The sequence below is a fragment of the Salvelinus alpinus genome, chromosome 6, assembly GCF_045679555.1.
Source record: "Salvelinus alpinus chromosome 6, SLU_Salpinus.1, whole genome shotgun sequence".
Taxonomy (NCBI): Eukaryota; Metazoa; Chordata; class Actinopteri; order Salmoniformes; family Salmonidae; genus Salvelinus; species Salvelinus alpinus.
Genome location: NC_092091.1, coordinates 4,938,828 through 4,965,574, shown reverse-complemented (window position 1 = coordinate 4,965,574; position 26,747 = coordinate 4,938,828). Strand labels below are relative to the sequence as shown.

Here is a 26,747-nt window from a genome sequence, read left to right as displayed (position 1 = left end):
GGGTATGTTCTCTTGACCTTATTCCTCGCGCATAAAAGGTGTTGGAATTATGAGGTCATCAAGTCAAGGTTAGAATACGGTGTATCTGTAGGACACACCTCCTCCTCCATCTTCATTAATTTGATCTCCACCCCCTCCCAAATGAATAGCAGGGTTCTCATGCTATTCTCATGCTTAAGTTCAAGGTTAGAATACGCGTAGAGAGAAAAGTGCATTAAAGGGAATTATGTTCCATTTACTTGTGTTGAACTCGGGTTGGAATCGGGCCCCAATTGATTAGGCAAAGATAATAGCCTTTGATCAATCAATCAACCAATCACAACATATACATATATATATGTGTGTGTGTGATTGGTTGATTGATTAAAGGCAGGGGATGATCAAAGGCATTATTGTATATATATATATATATAAATAAATTCTCTCTCTATATATATATATATATACACTGAGTGTACAAAACATTAAGAACACCTGCTCTTTCCATGACACAGACTGACCAGGTGAATCCAGGTGAAAGATATGATCCCTTATTAATGTCACTTGTTAAATCCACTTCAAATCAGTGTAGATGAAGGGGAGGAGACAGATGTAAGAATTATTTTTAAGCCTTGAGTTGGGGTGGTGGTTGGGGGGGGGGGTGTATGTTGGTATGTTGGTATGTTCTCACCTCTGACAATATGAAGCTGCTGAAACATCTCTTCCCTGTAAGACAGCTCCCTTTTCATCTGATGATGGAAATTATCTGGGGAGCAATTACAATAGCATCTTTAGTATAGCCGATAAACGACTCTTTTAATATGGCTGCCTATACACTCTCGCGAGGCATCCTACTCGGGCAAAATTGAATAAAGCCTCGTAAATCACCAAGTACACAAACTAATAGCCATATGGAAATTGGATTGAAAAGATAAATGACATTCGGAATCGTGCAATTTAAAAAATCTGACATGCGCTAACACACCTAACGTAGTGAAAACCATATCGACGTGTGTTTGTTCAGCGGTCAACATGCTGATCATGATAAACGTGATACACACGCGGAAAAACATTCTCTTAAAACCCCTTTTGAATCGAAAACTGAAATTTGATTTAAATGATTTATACTTTTTAAATGTTGGAATTCTCGTTCCAATTTCTTCCTTTGCTCCACTTGCTCAACGAGCTGTCTCTGCAATTCCTCTGTAGAAAACGAATGAACAAATGTGTTAAAAAATAAAAATTAATATGGGGTGAAAATGGCTGCGGGGTATAGGCTAAATGGTAGACTAAATTATGTTAAACGATTCATGTCAAGCGATTGGTAAAAGGCCTAGGGTGAAAGCCAGTCTATTCTATTCTGCAGGGATCATGTAAGGCATCATTTAGGGATCATTCCAATCATTAAAGAAAGCCTATAATAAACAATATCATTATTATAAAAAATAAAATAAAATAGGCAAACATTTTATAAATAACAATGTAATAATAATAAGTTATTGTACAGTGTTACCTTTTGCCAGTTTTTCTATGTCTTTCTGAGTTTGTAATACTCTGCTAACATTGTGCGTTGCCTCGCCTGAAAACACACACAGAGAGACAACATTTATAGCGTTACAAAATATACACAAATAGGCAAATAAAAAAAAAAAAGAGGCTTTAATTCTTTTTTTTATAACCAAAAGTTCTGTTTATCGACGGAGAAGTGCATCACTAGAACTAACCCTCGTTCGGGGCTACTCTCGGGCTCTCCTCGCCGCTTTGGCCGGTATAAGACTTATCTTCAATCTCCTCCATTGTCGAAGACGGCTCCTCTCTACTGACACTGTCATCTAAATAAACAGCAAATACATCGAATGGAAATCAATGAGTCTCGTTGCTTTTTCCCGAAATGTATTTTTATTATAACATTTGAACAGAACAACATCCAACCTTTCGATTCCACAGTATCTTTATGGTAATTCGTTGCTGAACCAAAAGCGTATGGACTTCTCCTTTGTTGCATATCACTCCTGTCCGGTGAATATATCTAGATAAATCAGGACAGGATAATGAAGATGATCGGTAAATTGCATTCAAATCATGCTCTCTGACATTTTTGGGGGGGACAAATTGTGTATTTGAACGAACTTTGATTCTCTGCTATTTAACACAGACAAAACAAACGTGAACGTAAAATAGAAAAATAAGCCCAAATGTATACGTGACAGTAAAAAGGATGATGCCTTTTCCGATTAGTCAATTAATTAACGATGGTCTATTGTTACTTTTTAATTCCTATCAGTGAATTCCTAATTCATAACAAACAAAACAAAAAAGTATCTTCCTTAGTATGTAGGACATCGAATATAAGGAGTGGGTCCATATCAATCACTCACTTCAACAAGAGACGTGGTCTTGTTCTCCTGTCTCTCTCTGTCTGAAGACAGTACCACGTGTAGAGGTAGATTCATCCTCTGTGAGTCGACCACAGCCGCCTGCTCTGGCTCCGATTTGGATTCTGGGCAGTTTAGTGAAGCATCCTGTGCCAAGTTTAGAACCGGAACAAGGGGGCTCTTGCTGACCTCAATGGTGTGCGGAAGTGACTCCTCATCCTCTTGTGATTTATTGGTTTCAACATCCACATCCGTCTCTCCCACACTGTCCACGCTTCCGGGGGACATGGACCTGTAACTCGAGCTCTCGCTCAGGAAATCTGGTGACAGGTAGCCAGCTCGAGCCCCGTTGTACGAACCCCGGTTACCGTAAAGTTTGGCTATACTTTCCGCGTCTTTGATGACGGGTCTGAATGCAGATACGTAGCTAATCTTCCGTGGTAGAACTGGCCTTATACAGTCCATTAGCCTCGCCTCATCGCCAAACTTGTCGTCCTCATTCCGGGTGGACTGTGTGCTAGTGCACTGGTCACTGTCCATCAGACTGTCCCTCGGAGTGGTGCTACTTCTGTCACTCTGCTCGGATGCATCCAGATCACTCTGTCTGGCGCACAGGAGCTCAGAGTGCGGTTTGTGCTGGGGCTGGGGGTAGGGGGGCATGGTCAGGCCACCTGCAGTAGGCCAGAACATGGGGAAAGAGTGGTAGGCGCTGTCCTTGGTGCTAGGCCAGGAGAAGACCCCGGAGAGGTGGGCTTTGTTCTGCCCTTCTCCCATCACAGCACCGTCATCCTTTTTCTGTAACAACCCGAATGCCGGGAACCCGTAGGGGTGTGGGTAAAGTGGCGGAGGGATCTTCACATTCTGCAGCATACCGAAGCTCTTACTGGGCACCGGGATAACCGGATAGCTGCGCGTGGTACTCATACTCCCCATGCCTCCCCGGTTGTCCTCGCAGCGGAGGATTTTAGGGGGGATCTCCGGTGAGTCTCTCCGGGAGAGGTTGCTAGGTCCTTGATGTGGTTTCAATGGAAAGGAACGCTCAGAGCCGTGACCGTGCACCGGCAGCGTCCTCTTCCGGCTACCTCCGTTGAACATGGCCTTCACGTCCTCCCACGCATGTGCCACGTCGTCAGGTGAGCCTTTGTCCGTCAGTTTGAGGTGCCTCCTCCAGGAGTTAAAGTTAGCTGCGTCTGGCTGGGTGTACTTTGACTCTGGTGTGCGGTGAGAGTGAAATATGAACTTATTGGGAGAAAAATACATATTGCAGAAGGAGCACTTGATGCACTTGGCTCTGGAGCTGTTGTACCTGGCTGGTATAAAGTTACCACGGCTCCCCCACGCGCACTCGTGGGACACATCAAACGCGAAGTTTTCCGGTAATTTTGGAGGGTTGTGAGCTCCGAGAAACGATTTACAAAGCCTCTCGGCCTCGCGCTTTGTAATCATCCCGCAGCGCCTCGAGGAGATGGGCATGGCGCCCGCACGCCTCAGAATCTCCAGCTGGACCGGGGTGCATTGCACGCAGGTGATGCCCAGCGCCACACGCCGGTTGTGGATCTCGTTATAGCTGTAGTTTTTCAGCAGAGTGTTGGAGATCTGCGCCAGGCACAGTCTCTCCTGGCCGTCCAGCACCAGGCAGACTATGGGTATTCCATACAGCGCGGTCTCGCTGACCTGGTTGGGTTTCAGGTTGGGGTTGAATGTTGGGAGGTCCTGTTTGGAGCTCGGTGGAGAAGAGCTGGAGTCCCGTGTCACAGGTAGCAGACTAGGATTAGACTCCATTACTGGAAGCCTGCAGGAAGAAAAAAACATAACAATTATTAGCATGACAATGAAAGTTTTTCATTTATATATATTTTTTCCCTTTTGTTTTTACCAATAATACTTATAAACTAATTTATAATCCAGGCTGCATCACATCCGGCCGTGATTGGGAGTCCCATAGGGCGGCGCACAATTGTCCCAGCGTCGTCTGGGTTTTGGCCCGGTGTAGGCCGTCATTGTAAATAAGACTTTGTTCTTAACTGACTTGCCTAGTTATATAAAGGTTAAATAAAAAATAAAGAATCAAAAATAATGATTTTAAAACAATCCGTATCCTCTTTCCAGCTTCCAAAAGAATCTAGAGCATTGTTATAGCATTGATTAGCCCATAATGACAGCAAATAGTCCTAATAAAAATCAGACAATTCTATAGACATAATCATAGTCATTATAAAAACAATAAAATAGACCTATATTGTTTAAATAACCCATAAGAACAATATTTTTTTTTAAAGTATAGTAAAATGTATTATATGTATGCGTAAAAGATAATACCTTCACGAGAAACGCTTGGTGGTGTCTCAGGATTTTGTAAAAGCCTATTTTCCAAATCAGATCTAGTGCTATTGCCGCCTAAACCGGTCTTTAACGTGATGAGAGCTGACTCAGCCGGGCCCAAAGCTGATTTAGCCGGTCCCAGAGCTGACCTCAGCCGGGCGGAGAGCTGAGGAGAACGGCTGAACAGGGCCAGCTAAGACGCTAACACGATACGGAACAGAAGGAAAATACACATTTAGCCATGCCAAGCAGCTTAACCTGGAGGCTTGAACCTGTAAGCAGCTTTCTGTGTAATTACCAGGGTCTAGCTTTGTAGGTCTTGGATCGGTTGGTAAGATAACACAGCCACTAAAAGAGGTACATTTAAGACGTTTCCAAGAACATATTCGTTTTTTTTCTTTATTTTTTCGATTTAAGTGACATGCAAGATGCATTTTTAATCCCTCATCAAATATATATTGTAATTGACGCTCTAATTTTACAAACAAATATATAGCCGATAAGCCATCAGTGAGCACGTAGATCAATAGGCGTATTGCTGATTGGTAAAACAGCAAGCCAATATATTGTATTTTATTTGGAATGTTTCAAGATTTTTTAAAAACATTATGTCAAAAGATTGTTGCATGAAATGAAATGTATGGCTGTGAATGTACCCGAATATGCATTAGGAACTAGTGTGATTGTCAATGGCACCAACAAGGTAAAAAAAAGGGACAAGACACGTTAATCCTTTCTCATGGCAAAGCTTACCTTTTTTGTATGGTGCAAACCCTTCCTCGTTGTGTCAGCAACAACAAAACACAAAAAAAAGAGTGATCAACTATTGTAATTAGTTAAAAAAGCAGCGTTCACACGTCCGATGATTTGAGCAAAAACAAGATCAAACACCGAATTTTTTTTTGCCGGAAGGTTTGTCCAATAATAATTATGTCTTCTTGCCACTGACTGCTCTTGCATCGCTCGCTGGAGCTCGACTCTCGCGGCTGTGTGTGTGTGTGTTCCGTGTGTGTGCAGTGTGTAAAGACAGCGTCCGCTAGGTAGAGCAACCAGCCCACTGCAACGAAAATTCCCCCGCGACGCCCTCAACATCATCAAGTGACAGCTGAAGTAATGGCAAGGCACTCCTACTTAGTGCCAGCATCTTTACATTAACCGTTTGCCTTCGGGATCAATGGAAAATAGCAGCACTCTTTATATATAGGCCTGAGGACAATTAAATGTGGCCCTGAGTTCCTTTTCCATCCAAATGTAAAGAGAGAGAGAGAGAGAGACAATAAAGAAAGACTATAAGGGTTTAAACATGGATAGCAACTGACTTAATGGTTTCCAACATTTATTCCAAGGTTAGTGGCACTTAAAGATTGATTGTCTCTCACTATATATCTTGCTTCGCATTGATATTCTTCAAGTGGATGTGTAATATTTAAAGCAACAGTCTAGGGAACGTGGATGTGTGGGCTAATGTCCGACGACTATTGTGTCCTATTCATTATTTAAAACTGTTTATGGTGCGATCGATTACAGGCATTTCTCCCTTGCAGTCTCCGTGTTAAAATTGACAGGCCATAGAGATAATCATGTAAAATGTGCATTTTAAAGGTTTGTATTTGCATATCATTATTAAAGGGTATGTATTAGCCTATCATTATTAAAGGGTATGTATTAGCCTATCATTATTAAAGGGTATGCATTAGCCTATCATTAGTAAAGGGTATGTATTAGCCTATCATTATTAAAGGGTATGTATTAGCCTATCATTATTAAAGGGTATGTATTAGCCTATCATTAGTAAAAGGTATGCATTAGCCTATCATTAGTAAAGGGTATGTATTAGCCTATCATTATTAAAGGGTATGTATCAGCCTATCATTATTAAAGGGTATGTATTAGCCTATCATTATTAAAAGGTATGTATTAGCCTATCATTATTAAAGGGTATGCATTAGCCTATCATTATTAAAAGGTATGTATCAGCCTATCATTATTAAAAGGTATGTATCAGCCTATCATTATTAAAGGTTATGTATTAGCCTATCATTATTACAAGGTATGCATTAGCCTATCATTATTAAAAGGTATGTATCAGCCTATCATTATTAAAGGTTATGTATTAGCCTATCATTATTACAAGGTATGTATTAGCCTATCATTATTAAAAGGTATGTATTAGCCTATCATTATTACAAGGTATGTATTAGCCTATCATTATTAAAGGTATGTATCAGCCTATCATTATTAAAGGGTATGTATCAGCCTATCATTATTAAAGGGTATGTATCAGCCTATCATTATTACAAGGTATGCATTAGCCTATCATTATTAAAGGGCATGTATTAGCCTATCATTATTAAAGGTTATGTATCAGCCTATCATTATTAAAGGGTATGTATTAGCCTATCATTATTAAAAGGTATGTATCAGCCTATCATTATTTAAAGGTATGTATCAGCCTATCATTATTAAAAGGTATGTATCAGCCTATCATTATTAAAATGAGTAAATAAACCAAACAAAAGAGGTAAGATAATTAGTATTGAAAACAAATCATTTGCCATTTCATATATATTTTCTCAAACAGGCCTATTCACATTCATAGAAGTTGTACATTGTAGACAGAGTACGGAACCCCGTTTGAGTCTTTGGGTGTCCAACAAATATCCATGTCTCACTATTTGACACATACCTGTTGGACAGGTATGTCAAATAATCATTTAATTTGACGCGTCACATAAAAAATATATATATATTTTGAATGTTGTGTGCGCAGAAGCCAAGCGCCACCACAAAGATCAGTAGCATTGTCAAACAAAAAAACCCATTAAAACTAAACAAAAAGTCTGCAAATAAGCGCCACGATGTGTTTAACTATTTAACTATATTACTATGCTATTGGTGATAATCCATTATTTGTTCGACCGAATGGGAAAACGTATGTGTGAGTCTTTGAAATAAGATCAGGACCAAACTAGCAAGATTTTAAAATAAAAAATGTTAGCTAGATTGTCTAACATTTTCCCCGACATGCAACCGTCACAGAGGCAGGGGAGAAAGCGATGGTGATCCTGCTGCTGCTTGAAAGCCAGCCAGCCATATTTATTTTTATTTTATTGAACTAGGCAAGTCAGTTTAAGAACAAATTCTTATTTTCAATGACGGCCTAGGAACAGTGGGATAACTGCCTTGTTCAGGGGGCAGAACGACAGATTTTTACCTTGTCAGGTCGGGTATTCAATCTTGCAACCTTCCGGTTACTAGTCCAACGCTCTAACCACTACCTGCCGCACCAAGCAGGTACATCTGATTCATCCTAGCTAGTCAGAAATACAGAATAATAATCACGCATTTTGTCAACATTGATGACTGTTTGGAAAGTGGATGTAGGCTATCTCACCTACTATGTTAACTTCGCTTTTCAGTATGACAAATATCTTTGATAAAAATGTTTTAGCAACTTCTGGGGTAGCTTGGTACCCGGTCCATATAAACGGTCCATATAAGACAGATCGCATGCATGTTAAGATTATCCATGTATTTAACAAAATAAATACATTAACGACGGTCTCTGACGTGCTACACGGTGTTCTACCAGCAATGAATCACAGTGTCGTCATGAAATGCTTCTGAATACTTTACCCAATCAGAGGGTGTTAAATGACCACAACACAACACGCCCCCGGAACTGTGTCTGCAGCTATCAAATACACCATTCACCCAAATAAAACACGCATTGTTATTATAATGATATGTGTACTGTGATTTGGCATGTGGTAAAGACAGACTGGCAGCGAAGACACATTGAAAGTGAATGAGGGTTGAAATGATTATATATGGGGCACAGGCCTTCATCATATGTTGAGTTCCCACGGACTCTCTCTCTCTCTTCAGCTCAGCAGCCTCCAGACAGGAGTCCTGACAATGACCGGCTGTTCTAGAGGTCGTTCAATCATTAGGCATCAATCATGTCGCCTTTCACGCATGTTATAAGTCAAATAGAACACATTTTCCCCCAATATTTTTCAAACATTTCTACATGCAAATGGAGAAACAAATTGGATTAAAAAAATATAAAGAAATGTTCCTTTTGGTAATTTGGGAAACCACATCAGACCTATACCCAAAATAAGGTGTAAATAAAATATGTTTTCCCCCTCCCCCCCCTTCTCTAAACATTGACAATCCATTGTAGCCTAAATATTTTCATTATCGTTTGACTTCACCAACGCGGTCAGTTTAGCGCATGTGTGTTACTGTGTGTTTGCCCCGGCCGTTTAAAGCTTGTACGCGCACGGATCATAGCCCAGTCCACTGTAATATTGATGGTGGCGTGTAACCGGATCGGTCCCCCGGCGCCACGTCCTATATCGACTTCCACCACCATGATACTTTTCTCCTCAACAACAATAATTCCAGTTTTGTTCTGTAATTATTCAGCGATTTAAATTATTCAGAGAGCAAGGTGGAGGCCACACTGTCTTGTAGGTTCCGGATGCACTCATGACGGAGTTTTACGTTTAGTTTTAGTTTAGCACAGGTAGGCCTATATATATGTTTTTTTATATATATATATATATATATATATATACTGAACCAGCACGTTTTAACATTTTAATCAGAACAAAACATCTTTCTTTTTTTTCGTTTTGAAGCTTTATGTCTTAACAAACAAGTCTGATATTAACTTGGTCCAATATGTCGCCTAGATAATAACCTGCACCGGAATACCGGACTTTGCTGAAACGAATTAAAGCTTATTAAATATAGATATTATTAAATATAGATATTCAACATTTGACACTGAAGAACTGTGACTGAATATAGCCTAAATGATAAGACTATATTTATATTTTTTAAATGCCTGATAAAAAAAAAAATATCCTTGTGAAATAATACATCGAGATTTAAATGGGTCATAAAATTATGATTCAAATGATTATCAAAATCAGCCATGGACACATACTTGATGTCCTGTGAAATGCCACCATCGATGCAGCTTTTACTAATAAATCGTCTAAACTCTTGATATACAAATAAGTAGACTATATATTAAAGAACAGACAAAAAAAAAAGCGAATAATAAAGTTTTTAAACCTTTTTTAAACCTGAAAAAAATAGTAGGCCTATAGGAATATTATGCAAACTGTCCCTCTTCTCATGCTGTTAAAACGACACACACCCCCAAAAAATGCTAATGGCCCCTATTCTTTACTGCGGGCAGAGGGCTGCCTGCGCCTAATAACACGTTGAGTTGTAGGCTATAGCGTTGCCAGTTAGTGGTGGTCCCATCTGTCAGAGGGAGGCCTCACATCGCCTGAATAGAGGAGCTACCCCACTTGGCACAGACCATAGCCGCGGGAAGTTGGGGTTCTGAGGACGCCGCAGACTGGGCCTTTAATAGTCCCGTATTATAGCAGACTGGGCCTTTAATAGTCCCGTATTATAGCAGACTGGGCCTTTAATAGTCCCGTATTATAGCAGACTGGGCCTTTAATAGTCCCGTATTATAGCAGACTGGGCCTTTAATAGTCCCGTATTATAGCAGACTGGGCCTTTAATAGTCCCGTGTTATAGCAGACTGGGCCTTTAATAGTCCCGTATTATAGCAGACTGGGCCTTTAATAGTCCCGTATTATAGCAGACTGGGCTTTTAATAGTCCCGTATTATAGCAGACTGGGCCTTTAATAGTCCCGTATTATAGCAGACTGGGCCTTTAATAGTCCAGTATTATAGCAGACTGGGCCTTTAATAGTCCCGTATTATAGCAGACTGGGCCTTTAATAGTCCCGTATTATAGCAGACTGGGCCTTTAATAGTCCCGTATTATAGCAGACTGGGCCTTTAATAGTCCCGTATTATAGCAGACTGGGCCTTTAATAGTCCCGTATTATAGCAGACTGGGCCTTTAATAGTCCCGTATTATAGCAGACTGGGCCTTTAATAGTCCCGTATTATAGCAGACTGGGCCTTTAATAGTCCCGTATTATAGCAGACTGGGCCTTTAATAGTCCCGTATTATAGCAGACTGGGCCTTTAATAGTCCCGTATTATAGCAGACTGGGCCTTTAATAGTCCCGTATTATAGCAGACTGGGCATTTAATAGTCCCGTATTATAGGAGGCTGAAATAGCAGTCTGCGGTGCAGGTAAAAAAAAAACAGAATGCCCTGCCTTGATGTAACATGTTATTATTCAAATAAAAATAAAACTACTGAATTAGTCATTCATTTCTTCTTTCTCTCTGATACATTTGACATACACAAAAAAACAAATATTTGAAATCTGTCCCCAAATGTAATTTATTTTTACTTTTAAAAAATCCAACAGTTCATAAAATCTCTAGAATTCGTCAATAATATATAAAAAATAATGTATTCTGACAACTCTATCATAGGTTTATACAGCTGTAACCCCTGACAACTCTATCATAGGTTTATACAGCTGTAACTCCTGATAACTCTATCATAGGTTTATACAGCTGTAACCCCTGACAACTCTATCATAGGTTTATACAGCTGTAACCCCTGACAACTCTATCATAGGTTTATACAGCTGTAACCCCTGACAACTCTATCATAGGTTTATACAGCTGTAACCCCTGACAACTCTATCATAGGTTTATACAGCTGTAACCCCTGACAACTCTATCATAGGTTTATACAGCTGTAACCCCTGACAACTCTATCATAGGTTTATACAGCTGTAACCCCTGACAACTCTATCATAGGTTTATACAGCTGTAACCCCTGACAACTCTATCATAGGTTTATACAGCTGTAACCCCTGACAACTCTATCATAGGTTTATACAGCTGTAACCCCTGACAACTCTACCATAGGTTTATACAGCTGTAACCCCTGACAACTCTATCATAGGTTTATACAGCTGTAACCCCTGACAACTCTATCATAGGTTTATACAGCTGTAACCCCTGACAACTCTATCATAGGTTTATACAGCTGTAACCCCTGACAACTCTACCATAGGTTTATACAGCTGTAACCCCTGACAACTCTATCATAGGTTTATACAGCTGTAACCCCTGACAACTCTATCATAGGTTTATACAGCTGTAACCCCTGACAACTCTATCATAGGTTTATACAGCTGTAACCCCTGACAACTCTATCATAGGTTTATACAGCTGTAACCCCTGACAACTCTACCATAGGTTTATACAGCTGTAACCCCTGACAACTCTACCATAGGTTTATACAGCTGTAACCCCTGACAACTCTATCATAGGTTTATACAGCTGTAACCCCTGACAACTCTACCATAGGTTTATACAGCTGTAACCCCTGACAACTCTATCATAGGTTTATACAGCTGTAACTCCTGATAACTCTATCATAGGTTTATACAGCTGTAACCCCTGACAACTCTATCATAGGTTTATACAGCTGTAACCCCTGACAACTCCATCATAGGTTTATACAGCTGTAACCCCTGACAACTCTATCATAGGTTTATACAGCTGTAACCCCTGACAACTCTATCATAGGTTTATACAGCTGTAACCCCTGACAACTCTATCATAGGTTTATACAGCTGTAACCCCTGACAACTCTACCATAGGTTTATACAGCTGTAACCCCTGACAACTCTATCATAGGTTTATACAGCTGTAACCCCTGACAACTCTATCATAGGTTTATACAGCTGTAACCCTGACAACTCTATCATAGGTTTATACAGCTGTAACCCCTGACAACTCTACCATAGGTTTATACAGCTGTAACCCCTGACAACTCTACCATAGGTTTATACAGCTGTAACCCCTGACAACTCTACCATAGGTTTATACAGCTGTAACCCCTGACAACTCTACCATAGGTTTATACAGCTGTAACCCCTGACAACTCTACCATAGGTTTATACAGCTGTAACCCCTGACAACTCTACCATAGGTTTATACAGCTGTAACCCCTGACAACTCCATCATAGGTTTATACAGCTGTAACCCCTGACAACTCCATCATAGGTTTATACAGCTGTAACCCCTGACAACTCTACCATAGGTTTATACAGCTGTAACCCCTGACAACTCTATCATAGGTTTATACAGCTGTAACCCCTGACAACTCTATCATAGGTTTATACAGCTGTAACCCCTGATAACTCTATCATAGGTTTATACAGCTGTAACCCCTGACAACTCTATCATAGGTTTATACAGCTGTAACCCCTGACAACTCTACCATAGGTTTATACAGCTGTAACCCCTGACAACTCTATCATAGGTTTATACAGCTGTAACCCCTGACAACTCCATCATAGGTTTATACAGCTGTAACCCCTGATAACTCTATCATAGGTTTATACAGGTGTAACCCCTGACAACTCTACCATAGGTTTATACAGCTGTAACCCCTGATAACTCTATCATAGGTTTATACAGCTGTAACCCCTGACAACTCTATCATAGGTTTATACAGCTGTAACCCCTGACAACTCTATCATAGGTTTATACAGCTGTAACCCCTGACAACTCTATCATAGGTTTATGCAGCTGTAACCCCTGACAACTCTATCATAGGTTTATACAGCTGTAACCCCTGACAACTCTATCATAGGTTTATACAGCTGTAACCCCTGACAACTCTATCATAGGTTTATACAGCTGTAACCCCTGACAACTCTATCATAGGTTTATACAGCTGTAACCCCTGACAACTCTATCATAGGTTTATACAGCTGTAACCCCTGACAACTCTACCATAGGTTTATACAGCTGTAACCCCTGACAACTCTATCATAGGTTTATACAGCTGTAACCCCTGACAACTCTACCATAGGTTTATACAGCTGTAACCCCTGACAACTCTACCATAGGTTTATACAGCTGTAACCCCTGACAACTCTACCATAGGTTTATACAGCTGTAACCCCTGACAACTCTATCATAGGTTTATACAGCTGTAACCCCTGACAACTCCATCATAGGTTTATACAGCTGTAACCCCTGACAACTCTATCATAGGTTTATACAGCTGTAACCCCTGACAACTCTATCATAGGTTTATACAGCTGTAACCCCTGACAACTCTATCATAGGTTTATACAGCTGTAACCCCTGACAACTCTACCATAGGTTTATACAGCTGTAACCCCTGACAACTCTATCATAGGTTTATACAGCTGTAACCCCTGACAACTCTACCATAGGTTTATACAGCTGTAACCCCTGACAACTCTATCATAGGTTTATACAGCTGTAACCCCTGACAACTCTACCATAGGTTTATACAGCTGTAACCCCTGACAACTCTATCATAGGTTTATACAGCTGTAACCCCTGACAACTCTATCATAGGTTTATACAGCTGTAACCCCTGACAACTCTATCATAGGTTTATACAGCTGTAACCCCTGACAACTCTACCATAGGTTTATACAGCTGTAACCCCTGACAACTCTATCATAGGTTTATACAGCTGTAACCCCTGACAACTCTACCATAGGTTTATACAGCTGTAACCCCTGACAACTCTATCATAGGTTTATACAGCTGTAACCCCTGACAACTCTACCATAGGTTTATACAGCTGTAACCCCTGACAACTCTACCATAGGTTTATACAGCTGTAACCCCTGACAACTCTACCATAGGTTTATACAGCTGTAACCCCTGACAACTCTATCATAGGTTTATACAGCTGTAACCCCTGACAACTCTATCATAGGTTTATACAGCTGTAACCCCTGACAACTCTATCATAGGTTTATACAGCTGTAACCCCTGACAACTCTACCATAGGTTTATACAGCTGTAACCCCTGACAACTCTACCATAGGTTTATACAGCTGTAACCCCTGACAACTCTATCATAGGTTTATACAGCTGTAACCCCTGACAACTCTATCATAGGTTTATACAGCTGTAACCCCTGACAACTCTATCATAGGTTTATACAGCTGTAACCCCTGACAACTCTATCATAGGTTTATACAGCTGTAACCCCTGACAACTCTACCATAGGTTTATACAGCTGTAACCCCTGACAACTCTATCGTAGGTTTATACAGCTGTAACCCCTGACAACTCTACCATAGGTTTATACAGCTGTAACCCCTGACAACTCTACCATAGGTTTATACAGCTGTAACCCCTGACAACTCTATCATAGGTTTATACAGCTGTAACCCCTGACAACTCTATCATAGGTTTATACAGCTGTAACCCCTGACAACTCTATCATAGGTTTATACAGCTGTAACCCCTGACAACTCTATCATAGGTTTATACAGCTGTAACCCCTGACAACTCTATCATAGGTTTATACAGCTGTAACCCCTGACAACTCTACCATAGGTTTATACAGCTGTAACCCCTGACAACTCTATCATAGGTTTATACAGCTGTAACCCCTGACAACTCTACCATAGGTTTATACAGCTGTAACCCCTGACAACTCTATCATAGGTTTATACAGCTGTAACCCCTGACAACTCTACCATAGGTTTATACAGCTGTAACCCCTGACAACTCTATCATAGGTTTATACAGCTGTAACCCCTGACAACTCTACCATAGGTTTATACAGCTGTAACCCCTGACAACTCTACCATAGGTTTATACAGCTGTAACCCCTGACAACTCTACCATAGGTTTATACAGCTGTAACCCCTGACAACTCTATCATAGGTTTATACAGCTGTAACCCCTGACAACTCTATCATAGGTTTATACAGCTGTAACCCCTGACAACTCTACCATAGGTTTATACAGCTGTAACCCCTGACAACTCTACCATAGGTTTATACAGCTGTAACCCCTGACAACTCTATCATAGGTTTATACAGCTGTAACCCCTGACAACTCTACCATAGGTTTATACAGCTGTAACCCCTGACAACTCTATCATAGGTTTATACAGCTGTAACCCCTGACAACTCTACCATAGGTTTATACAGCTGTAACCCCTGACAACTCTATCATAGGTTTATACAGCTGTAACCCCTGACAACTCTACCATAGGTGTATACAGCTGTAACCCCTGACAACTCTACCATAGGTTTATACAGCTGTAACCCCTGACAACTCTACCATAGGTTTATACAGCTGTAACCCCTGACAACTCTACCATAGGTTTATACAGCTGTAACCCCTGACAACTCTACCATAGGTTTATACAGCTGTAACCCCTGACAACTCTACCATAGGTTTATACAGCTGTAACCCCTGACAACTCTATCATAGGTTTATACAGCTGTAACCCCTGACAACTCTATCATAGGTCTATACAGCTGTAACCCCTGACAACTCTACCATAGGTTTATACAGCTGTAACCCCTGACAACTCTATCATAGGTTTATACAGCTGTAACCCCTGACAACTCTACCATAGGTTTATACAGCTGTAACCCCTGACAACTCTACCATAGGTTTATACAGCTGTAACCCCTGACAACTCTACCATAGGTTTATACAGCTGTAACCCCTGACAACTCTATCATAGGTTTATACAGCTGTAACCCCTGACAACTCTATCATAGGTTTATACAGCTGTAACCCCTGACAACTCTATCATAGGTTTATACAGCTGTAACCCCTGACAACTCTATCATAGGTTTATACAGCTGTAACCCCTGACAACTCTACCATAGGTTTATACAGCTGTAACCCCTGACAACTCTATCATAGGTTTATACAGCTGTAACCCCTGACAACTCTACCATAGGTTTATACAGCTGTAACCCCTGACAACTCTACCATAGGTTTATACAGCTGTAACCCCTGACAACTCTATCATAGGTTTATACAGCTGTAACCCCTGACAACTCTACCATAGGTTTATACAGCTGTAACCCCTGACAACTCTATCATAGGTTTATACAGCTGTAACCCCTGACAACTCTACCATAGGTTTATACAGCTGTAACCCCTGACAACTCTATCATAGGTTTATACAGCTGTAACCCCTGACAACTCTACCATAGGTTTATACAGCTGTAACCCCTGACAACTCTACCATAGGTTTATACAGCTGTAACCCCTGACAACTCTACCATAGGTTTATACAGCTGTAACCCCTGACAACTCTACCATAGGTTTATACAGCTGTAACCCCTGACAACTCTACCATAGGTTTATACAGCTGTAACCCCTGACAACTCTATCATAGGTTTATACAGCTGTAACCCCTGACAACTCTACCATAGGTTTATACAGCTGTAACCCCTGACAACTCTACCATAGGTTTATACAGCTGTAACCCCTGACAACTCTACCATAGGTTTATACAGCTGTAACCCCTGACAACTCTACCATAGGTTTATACAGCTGTAACCCCTGACAACTCTACCATAGGTTTATACAGCTGTAACCCCTGACAACTCTACCATAGGTTTATACAGCTGTAACCCCTGACAACTCTATCATAGGTTTATACAGCTGTAACCCCTGACAACTCTATCATAGGTTTATACAGCTGTAACCCCTGACAACTCTACCATAGGTTTATACAACTGTAACCCCTGACAACTCTATCATAGGTTTATACAGCTGTAACCCCTGACAACTCTACCATAGGTTTATACAGCTGTAACCCCTGACAACTCTACCATAGGTTTATACAGCTGTAACCCCTGACAACTCTACCATAGGTTTATACAGCTGTAACCCCTGACAACTCTATCATAGGTTTATACAGCTGTAACCCCTGACAACTCTACCATAGGTTTATACAGCTGTAACCCCTGACAACTCTATCATAGGTTTATACAGCTGTAACCCCTGACAACTCTACCATAGGTTTATACAGCTGTAACCCCTGACAACTCTATCATAGGTTTATACAGCTGTAACCCCTGACAACTCTACCATAGGTTTATACAGCTGTAACCCCTGACAACTCTACCATAGGTTTATACAGCTGTAACCCCTGACAACTCTACCATAGGTTTATACAGCTGTAACCCCTGACAACTCTACCATAGGTTTATACAGCTGTAACCCCTGACAACTCTACCATAGGTTTATACAGCTGTAACCCCTGACAACTCTACCATAGGTTTATACAGCTGTAACCCCTGACAACTCTATCATAGGTTTATACAGCTGTAACCCCTGACAACTCTATCATAGGTTTATACAGCTGTAACCCCTGACAACTCTACCATAGGTTTATACAGCTGTAACCCCTGACAACTCTATCATAGGTTTATACAGCTGTAACCCCTGACAACTCTACCATAGGTTTATACAGCTGTAACCCCTGACAACTCTACCATAGGTTTATACAGCTGTAACCCCTGACAACTCTACCATAGGTTTATACAGCTGTAACCCCTGACAACTCTACCATAGGTTTATACAGCTGTAACCCCTGACAACTCTATCATAGGTTTATACAGCTGTAACCCCTGACAACTCTATCATAGGTTTATACAGCTGTAACCCCTGACAACTCTATCATAGGTTTATACAGCTGTAACCCCTGACAACTCTACCATAGGTTTATACAGCTGTAACCCCTGACAACTCTATCATAGGTTTATACAGCTGTAACCCCTGACAACTCTACCATAGGTTTATACAGCTGTAACCCCTGACAACTCTACCATAGGTTTATACAGCTGTAACCCCTGACAACTCTATCATAGGTTTATACAGCTGTAACCCCTGACAACTCTACCATAGGTTTATACAGCTGTAACCCCTGATAACTCTATCATAGGTTTATACAGCTGTAACCCCTGACAACTCTATCATAGGTTTATACAGCTGTAACCCCTGACAACTCTACCATAGGTTTATACAGCTGTAACCCCTGACAACTCTATCATAGGTTTATACAGCTGTAACCCCTGACAACTCTACCATAGGTTTATACAGCTGTAACCCCTGACAACTCTATCATAGGTTTATACAGCTGTAACCCCTGACAACTCTACCATAGGTTTATACAGCTGTAACCCCTGACAACTCTATCATAGGTTTATACAGCTGTAACCCCTGACAACTCTACCATAGGTTTATACAGCTGTAACCCCTGACAACTCTACCATAGGTTTATACAGCTGTAACCCCTGACAACTCTACCATAGGTTTATACAGCTGTAACCCCTGACAACTCTACCATAGGTTTATACAGCTGTAACCCCTGACAACTCTACCATAGGTTTATACAGCTGTAACCCCTGACAACTCTATCATAGGTTTATACAGCTGTAACCCCTGACAACTCTACCATAGGTTTATACAGCTGTAACCCCTGACAACTCTACCATAGGTTTATACAGCTGTAACCCCTGACAACTCTACCATAGGTTTATACAGCTGTAACCCCTGACAACTCTACCATAGGTTTATACAGCTGTAACCCCTGACAACTCTACCATAGGTTTATACAGCTGTAACCCCTGACAACTCTACCATAGGTTTATACAGCTGTAACCCCTGACAACTCTATCATAGGTTTATACAGCTGTAACCCCTGACAACTCTACCATAGGTTTATACAGCTGTAACCCCTGACAACTCTACCATAGGTTTATACAACTGTAACCCCTGACAACTCTATCATAGGTTTATACAGCTGTAACCCCTGACAACTCTACCATAGGTTTATACAGCTGTAACCCCTGACAACTCTACCATAGGTTTATACAGCTGTAACCCCTGACAACTCTACCATAGGTTTATACAGCTGTAACCCCTGACAACTCTATCATAGGTTTATACAGCTGTAACCCCTGACAACTCTACCATAGGTTTATACAGCTGTAACCCCTGACAACTCTATCATAGGTTTATACAGCTGTAACCCCTGACAACTCTACCATAGGTTTATACAGCTGTAACCCCTGACAACTCTATCATAGGTTTATACAGCTGTAACCCCTGACAACTCTACCATAGGTTTATACAGCTGTAACCCCTGACAACTCTACCATAGGTTTATACAGCTGTAACCCCTGACAACTCTACCATAGGTTTATACAGCTGTAACCCCTGACAACTCTACCATAGGTTTATACAGCTGTAACCCCTGACAACTCTACCATAGGTTTATACAGCTGTAACCCCTGACAACTCTACCATAGGTTTATACAGCTGTAACCCCTGACAACTCTATCATAGGTTTATACAGCTGTAACCCCTGACAACTCTATCATAGGTTTATACAGCTGTAACCCCTGACAACTCTACCATAGGTTTATACAGCTGTAACCCCTGACAACTCTATCATAGGTTTATACAGCTGTAACCCCTGACAACTCTACCATAGGTTTATACAGCTGTAACCCCTGACAACTCTACCATAGGTTTATACAGCTGTAACCCCTGACAACTCTACCATAGGTTTATACAGCTGTAACCCCTGACAACTCTACCATAGGTTTATACAGCTGTAACCCCTGACAACTCTATCATAGGTTTATACAGCTGTAACCCCTGACAACTCTATCATAGGTTTATACAGCTGTAACCCCTGACAACTCTATCATAGGTTTATACAGCTGTAACCCCTGACAACTCTACCATAGGTTTATACAGCTGTAACCCCTGACAACTCTATCATAGGTTTATACAGCTGTAACCCCTGACAACTCTACCATAGGTTTATACAGCTGTAACCCCTGACAACTCTACCATAGGTTTATACAGCTGTAACCCCTGACAACTCTACCATAGGTTTATACAGCTGTAACCCCTGACAACTCTACCATAGGTTTATACAGCTGTAACCCCTGACAACTCTATCATAGGTTTATACAGCTGTAACCCCTGACAACTCTATCATAGGTTTATACAGCTGTAACCCCTGACAACTCTATCATAGGTTTATACAGCTGTAACCCCTGACAACTCTATCATAGGTTTATACAGCTGTAACCCCTGACAACTCTACCATAGGTTTATACAGCTGTAACCCCTGACAACTCTACCATAGGTTTATACAGCTGTAACCCCTGACAACTCTACCATAGGTTTATACAGCTGTAACCCCTGACAACTCTATCATAGGTTTATACAGCTGTAACCCCTGACAACTCTATCATAGGTTTATACAGCTGTAACCCCTGACAACTCTATCATAGGTTTATACAGCTGTAACCCCTGACAACTCTATCATAGGTTTATACAGCTGTAACCCCTGACAACTCTACCATAGGTTTATACAGCTGTAACCCCTGACAACTCTATCATAGGTTTATACAGCTGTAACCCCTGACAACTCTACCATAGGTTTATACAGCTGTAACCCCTGACAACTCTACCATAGGTTTATACAGCTGTAACCCCTGACAACTCTACCATAGGTTTATACAGCTGTAACCCCTGACAACTCTATCATAGGTTTATACAGCTGTAACCCCTGACAACTCTATCATAGGTTTATACAGCTGTAACCCCTGACAACTCTACCATAGGTTTATACAGCTGTAACCCCTGACAACTCTACCATAGGTTTATACAGCTGTAACCCCTGACAACTCTACCATAGGTTTATACAGCTGTAACCCCTGACAACTCTACCATAGGTTTATACAGCTGTAACCCCTGACAACTCTATCATAGGTTTATACAGCTGTAACCCCTGACAACTCTACCATAGGTTTATACAGCTGTAACCCCTGACAACTCTATCATAGGTTTATACAGCTGTAACCCCTGACAACTCTATCATAGGTTTATACAGCTGTAACCCCTGACAACTCTACCATAGGTTTATACAGCTGTAACCCCTGACAACTCTATCATAGGTTTATACAGCTGTAACCCCTGACAACTCTACCATAGGTTTATACAGCTGTAACCCCTGACAACTCTACCATAGGTTTATACAGCTGTAACCCCTGACAACTCTACCATAGGTTTATACAGCTGTAACCCCTGACAACTCTATCATAGGTTTATACAGCTGTAACCCCTGACAACTCTATCATAGGTTTATACAGCTGTAACCCCTGACAACTCTATCATAGGTTTATACAGCTGTAACCCCTGACAACTCTATCATAGGTTTATACAGCTGTAACCCCTGACAACTCTACCATAGGTTTATACAGCTGTAACCCCTGACAACTCTATCATAGGTTTATACAGCTGTAACCCCTGACAACTCTATCATAGGTTTATACAGCTGTAACCCCTGACAACTCTACCATAGGTTTATACAGCTGTAACCCCTGACAACTCTATCATAGGTTTATACAGCTGTAACCCCTGACAACTCTATCATAGGTTTATACAGCTGTAACCCCTGACAACTCTATCATAGGTTTATACAGCTGTAACCCCTGACAACTCTATCATAGGTTTATACAGCTGTAACCCCTGACAACTCTATCATAGGTTTATACAGCTGTAACCCCTGACAACTCTACCATAGGTTTATACAGCTGTAACCCCTGACAACTCTATCATAGGTTTATACAGCTGTAACCCCTGACAACTCTAACTCTAATATAGGTTTAGTGATATCCTATGTTTTTTATTTCATTGTGTAATTTGAAACAATGTAGGTTATTAAAACACCAATTTAATAATAGTAAATATTTATAGCATCACTATTGATTGAGACCCTATGAAGTTGTCACTTTCTGACCTTAGTTCCTTTGTTATGTCTTTATTTTAGTTTGGTCAGGGCGTGAGTTGGGGTGGGCATTCTATGTTGTTTTTCTATGTTTTGTTCTTTACGTTATATTTCTATGTGTTTGGCCTGGTATGGTTCTCAATCAGAGGCAGGTGTTGATCGTTGTCTCTGATTGAGAGCCGTATTTAGGTAGCCTGTTTTCCCACTAGGTTTTTTGTGGGTAGTTATTTTCCGGTTAGTGTTTGTTGCACCTATCAGAACTGTTCGTTTGGTCGTTTTGTTGTTTTTGTTTGTGTATTCATCTTGATTAAAAGTATTATGGATACGTACCACGCTGCACTTTGGTCCTCCTCTCCTTCTCCCGGCGACAATCGTTACAGAACATGAAATGCTGACACCTTCCTTCAAGCTTGCTTAAATACTATTCTAATTAATTATATGTATTTATCCATAATCATTTCACCTTAGTTTACTTGTAAAATGTTAAACCTTCTCGACAACTCACAAATATACATTTCAGGATGAAATATTTTTGAATTAATCAATTTGCCAAAATGGCAGGCGTTTATTAGAATCTAACAAACACAATAATCAGTAAATATATCAGCTTTTAAATGGTTTTATTTTACAACGTACAACAGTGTTCTTGTGCCATGCAGATAAATCACAGCAGTCTAAATCGAGGAGGTTAAATGAAATACAGCTGGAGAGAGCGAGAGGTCTCCATTTACCACGTCTATCAGCACCGTATCAACAGCCTAAAACCATGACCCCAATAAATTACTCTTTTTTGGGGGAGGGGGGGTGGGGGTGGGGGGGGGGGGGGGGGGGGCTCAAATCAATCCGCTCCCCACATATTGATCTCTGTCGGCTAGGTCACACTTGATAGGAGAATAGCGGTTCGATTAGTTCCGTTATTAGGGCGGGATAGCAACGCGAGGACCTGAAAATTAAACGGTGACAGTTATTTAGTGGACATTGATGTAAGAATCCTGGTAACGGTTGTTTTACAGGGCTGGTAACGGTTGTTTTACAGGGCTGGTAACGGTTGTTTCACAGGGCTGGTAACGGTTGTTTCACAGGGCTGGTAACGGTTGTTTTACAGGGCTGGTAACGGTTGTTTCACAGGGCTGGTAACGGTTGTTTTACAGGGCTGGTAACGGTTGTTTTACAGGGCTGGTAACGGTTGTTTCACAGGGCTGGTAACGGTTGTTTTACAGGGCTGGTAACGGTTGTTTTACAGGGCTGGTAACGGTTGTTTTACAGGGCTGGTAACGGTTGTTTTACAGGGCTGGTAACGGTTGTTTTACAGGGCTGGTAACGGTTGTTTTACAGGGCTGGTAACGGTTGTTTTACAGGGCTGGTAACGGTTGTTTCACAGGGCTGGTAACGGTTGTTTCACAGGGCTGGTAACGGTTGTTTTACAGGGCTGGTAACGGTTGTTATACAGGGCTGGTAACGGTTGTTTTACAGGGCTGGTAACGGTTGTTTTACAGGGCTGGTAACGGTTGTTTTACAGGGCTGGTAACGGTTGTTTCACAGGGCTGGTAACGGTTGTTTCACAGGGCTGGTAACGGTTGTTTTACAGGGCTGGTAACGGTTGTTTTACAGGGCTGATAACGGTTGTTTCACAGGGCTGGTAACGGTTGTTTTACAGGGCTGGTAACGGTTGTTTTACAGGGCTGGTAACGGTTGTTTCACAGGGCTGGTAACGGTTGTTTTACAGGGCTGGTAACGGTTGTTTTACAGGGCTGGTAACGGTTGTTTTACAGGGCTGGTAACTGTTGTTTTACAGGGCTGGTAACGGTTGTTTTACAGGGCTGGTAACGGTTGTTTTACAGGGCTGGTAACGGTTGTTTTACAGGGCTGGTAACGGTTGTTTCACAGGGCTGGTAACGGTTGTTTCACAGGGCTGGTAACGGTTGTTTTACAGGGCTGGTAACGGTTGTTTTTCAGGGCTGGTAACGGTTGTTTCACAGGGCTGGTAACGGTTGTTTCACAGGGCTGGTAACGGTTGTTTTACAGGGCTGGTAACGGTTGTTTTACAGTGCTGGTAACGGTTGTTTTACAGGGCTGGTAACGGTTGTTTTACAGGGCTGGTAACGGTTGTTTTACAGGGCTGGTAACGGTTGTTTCACAGGGCTGGTAACGGTTGTTTTACAGGGCTGGTAACGGTTGTTTTACAGGGCTGGTAACGGTTGTTTCACAGGGCTGGTAACGGTTGTTTCGCAGGGCTGGTAACGGTTGTTTTACAGGGCTGGTAACGGTTGTTTTACAGTGCTGGTAACGGTTGTTTTACAGGGCTGGTAACGGTTGTTTTACAGGGCTGGTAACGGTTGTTTTACAGGGCTGGTAACGGTTGTTTTACAGTGCTGGTAACGGTTGTTTTACAGGGCTGGTAACGGTTGTTTTACAGGGCTGGTAACGGTTGTTTTACAGGGCTGGTAACGGTTGTTTCACAGGGCTGGTAACGGTTGTTTCACAAGGCTGGTAACGGTTGTTTTACAGGGCTGGCAAGGGTTGTTTTACAGGGCTGGTAACGGTTGTTTTACAGGGCTGGTAACGGTTGTTTTACAGGGCTGGTAACGGTTGTTTTACAGGGCTGGTAACGGTTGTTTTACAGGGCTGGAAACGGTTGTTTTACAGGGCTGGTAGCGGTTGTTTTACAGGGCTGGTAATGGTTGTTTTACAGGGCTGGTAACGGTTGTTTTACAGGGCTGGTTACGGTTGTTTCACAGGGCTGGTAACGGTTGTTTCACAGGGCTGGTAACGGTTGTTTCACAGGGCTGGTAACGGTTGTTTTACAGGGCTGGTAACGGTTGTTTCACAGGGCTGGTAAGGGTTGTTTTACAGGGCTGGTAACGGTTGTTTTACAGGGCTGGTAGCGGTTGTTTTACAGGGCTGGTAACGGTTGTTTTACAGGGCTGGTAACGGTTGTTTTACAGGGCTGGTAACGGTTGTTTTACAGGGCTGGTAACGGTTGTTTTACAGGGCTGGTAACGGTTGTTTCACAGGGCTGGTAACGGTTGTTTTACAGGGCTGGTAACGGTTGTTTCACAGGGCTGGTAAGGGTTGTTTTACAGGGCTGGTAATGGTTGTTTTACAGGGCTGGTAAGGGTTGTTTTACAGGGCTGGTAACGGTTGTTTTACAGGGCTGGTAGGATTGTTTTACAGGGCTGGTAACGGTTGTTTCACAGGGCTGGTAAGGGTTGTTTTACAGGGCTGGTAACGGTTGTTTTACAGGGCTGGTAAGGGTTGTTTTACAGGGCTGGTAACGGTTGTTTTACAGGGCTGGTAAGGGTTGTTTTACAGGGCTGGTAAGGGTTGTTTTACAGGGCTGGTAACGGTTGTTTCACAGGGCTGGTAATGGTTGTTTCACAGGGCTGGTAAGGGTTGTTTTACAGGGCTGGTAAGGGTTGTTTTACAGGGCTGGTAACGGTTGTTTCACAGGGCTGGTAAGGGTTGTTTTACAGGGCTGGTAAGGGTTGTTTTACAGGGCTGGTAACGGTTGTTTTACAGGGCTGGTAGCGGTTGTTTTACAGGGCTGGTAACGGTTGTTTTACAGGGCTGGTAACGGTTGTTTTACAGGGCTGGTAACGGTTGTTTTACAGGGATGGTAACGGTTGTTTTACAGGGCTGGTAACGGTTGTTTCACAGGGCTGGTAACGGTTGTTTTACAGGGCTGGTAACGGTTGTTTTACAGGGATGGTAACGGTTGTTTTACAGGGCTGGTAACGGTTGTTTCACAGGGCTGGTAACGGTTGTTTCACAGGGCTGGCAGTCTACGCAATGTGTGATGTGTTGAACCGCACTGGGATATGTAGACATGCAGATATCAGGCTACAATATGATGGCCTTTATGGTGGTTGTCTTGCTGTAAGGGTAGGGTAATCTGTCTGTCTCTGTCTCTGTCTCTGTCTCTGTCTCTGTCTCTGTCTCTCTCTCTCTCTCTCACTCTCTCTCTCTCTCTCTCTCTCTCTCTCTCTCTGTCTCTCTCTCTCTCTCTCTCTCTCTCTCTCTCTCTCTGTCTCTCTCTGTCTCTCTCTCTATCGCGCTCTGTGACAATGATGTGCGGCTTCAGTAATTTTCAGTGTCAAAGGAGAACATTAGATCACCAGCAACATAGCAGGCTTTTAAACGAACTTGTCACTCGTCTTAGTTTCATTGACGCCACCTCTCTGAAGGGACCTACCAGAGTAGTGGCAGCTAATATAGGAACAACGGTCCACACACACACACACACACACACACACACACACACACACACACACACACACACACACACACACACACACACACACACACACACACACACACACACACACACACACACACACACACACACACACACACACACACACACACACACACACTCTCTCTTCATCTTTGAGAGAGAAAAGCTGTTTTAAAAGTGTCTTCTCTATATTAAACACAGAGCTGTGTGTCTTCTCTCTATTAAACACAGAGCTGTGTGTCTTCTCTATATTAAACACAGAGCTGTGTGTCTTCTCTCTATTAAACACAG

General features: G+C 41.8%; 1 protein-coding gene across 1 annotated transcript in view; it reads right to left on the bottom strand.

The window, feature by feature from the left end:
- Nucleotides 1-5,772, bottom strand: part of LOC139578028 (SKI family transcriptional corepressor 1 homolog-B-like) — a 36,676-nt gene extending 30,904 nt beyond the window's left edge. Inside the window, exons 1-7 of the mRNA XM_071405169.1 lie at nucleotides 5,430-5,772; nucleotides 2,358-4,146; nucleotides 1,912-2,008; nucleotides 1,704-1,811; nucleotides 1,493-1,558; nucleotides 1,108-1,182; nucleotides 671-745 (exon numbers count right to left, since the gene is read on the bottom strand). Of these exons, the coding sequence (XP_071261270.1) occupies nucleotides 671-745; nucleotides 1,108-1,182; nucleotides 1,493-1,558; nucleotides 1,704-1,811; nucleotides 1,912-2,008; nucleotides 2,358-4,136 (2,200 nt within the window). The 5' untranslated portion in view covers nucleotides 4,137-4,146; nucleotides 5,430-5,772. The remainder of the gene's footprint in view (nucleotides 1-670; nucleotides 746-1,107; nucleotides 1,183-1,492; nucleotides 1,559-1,703; nucleotides 1,812-1,911; nucleotides 2,009-2,357; nucleotides 4,147-5,429) is intronic.
- Nucleotides 5,773-26,747: the final 20,975 nt, after the last annotated feature.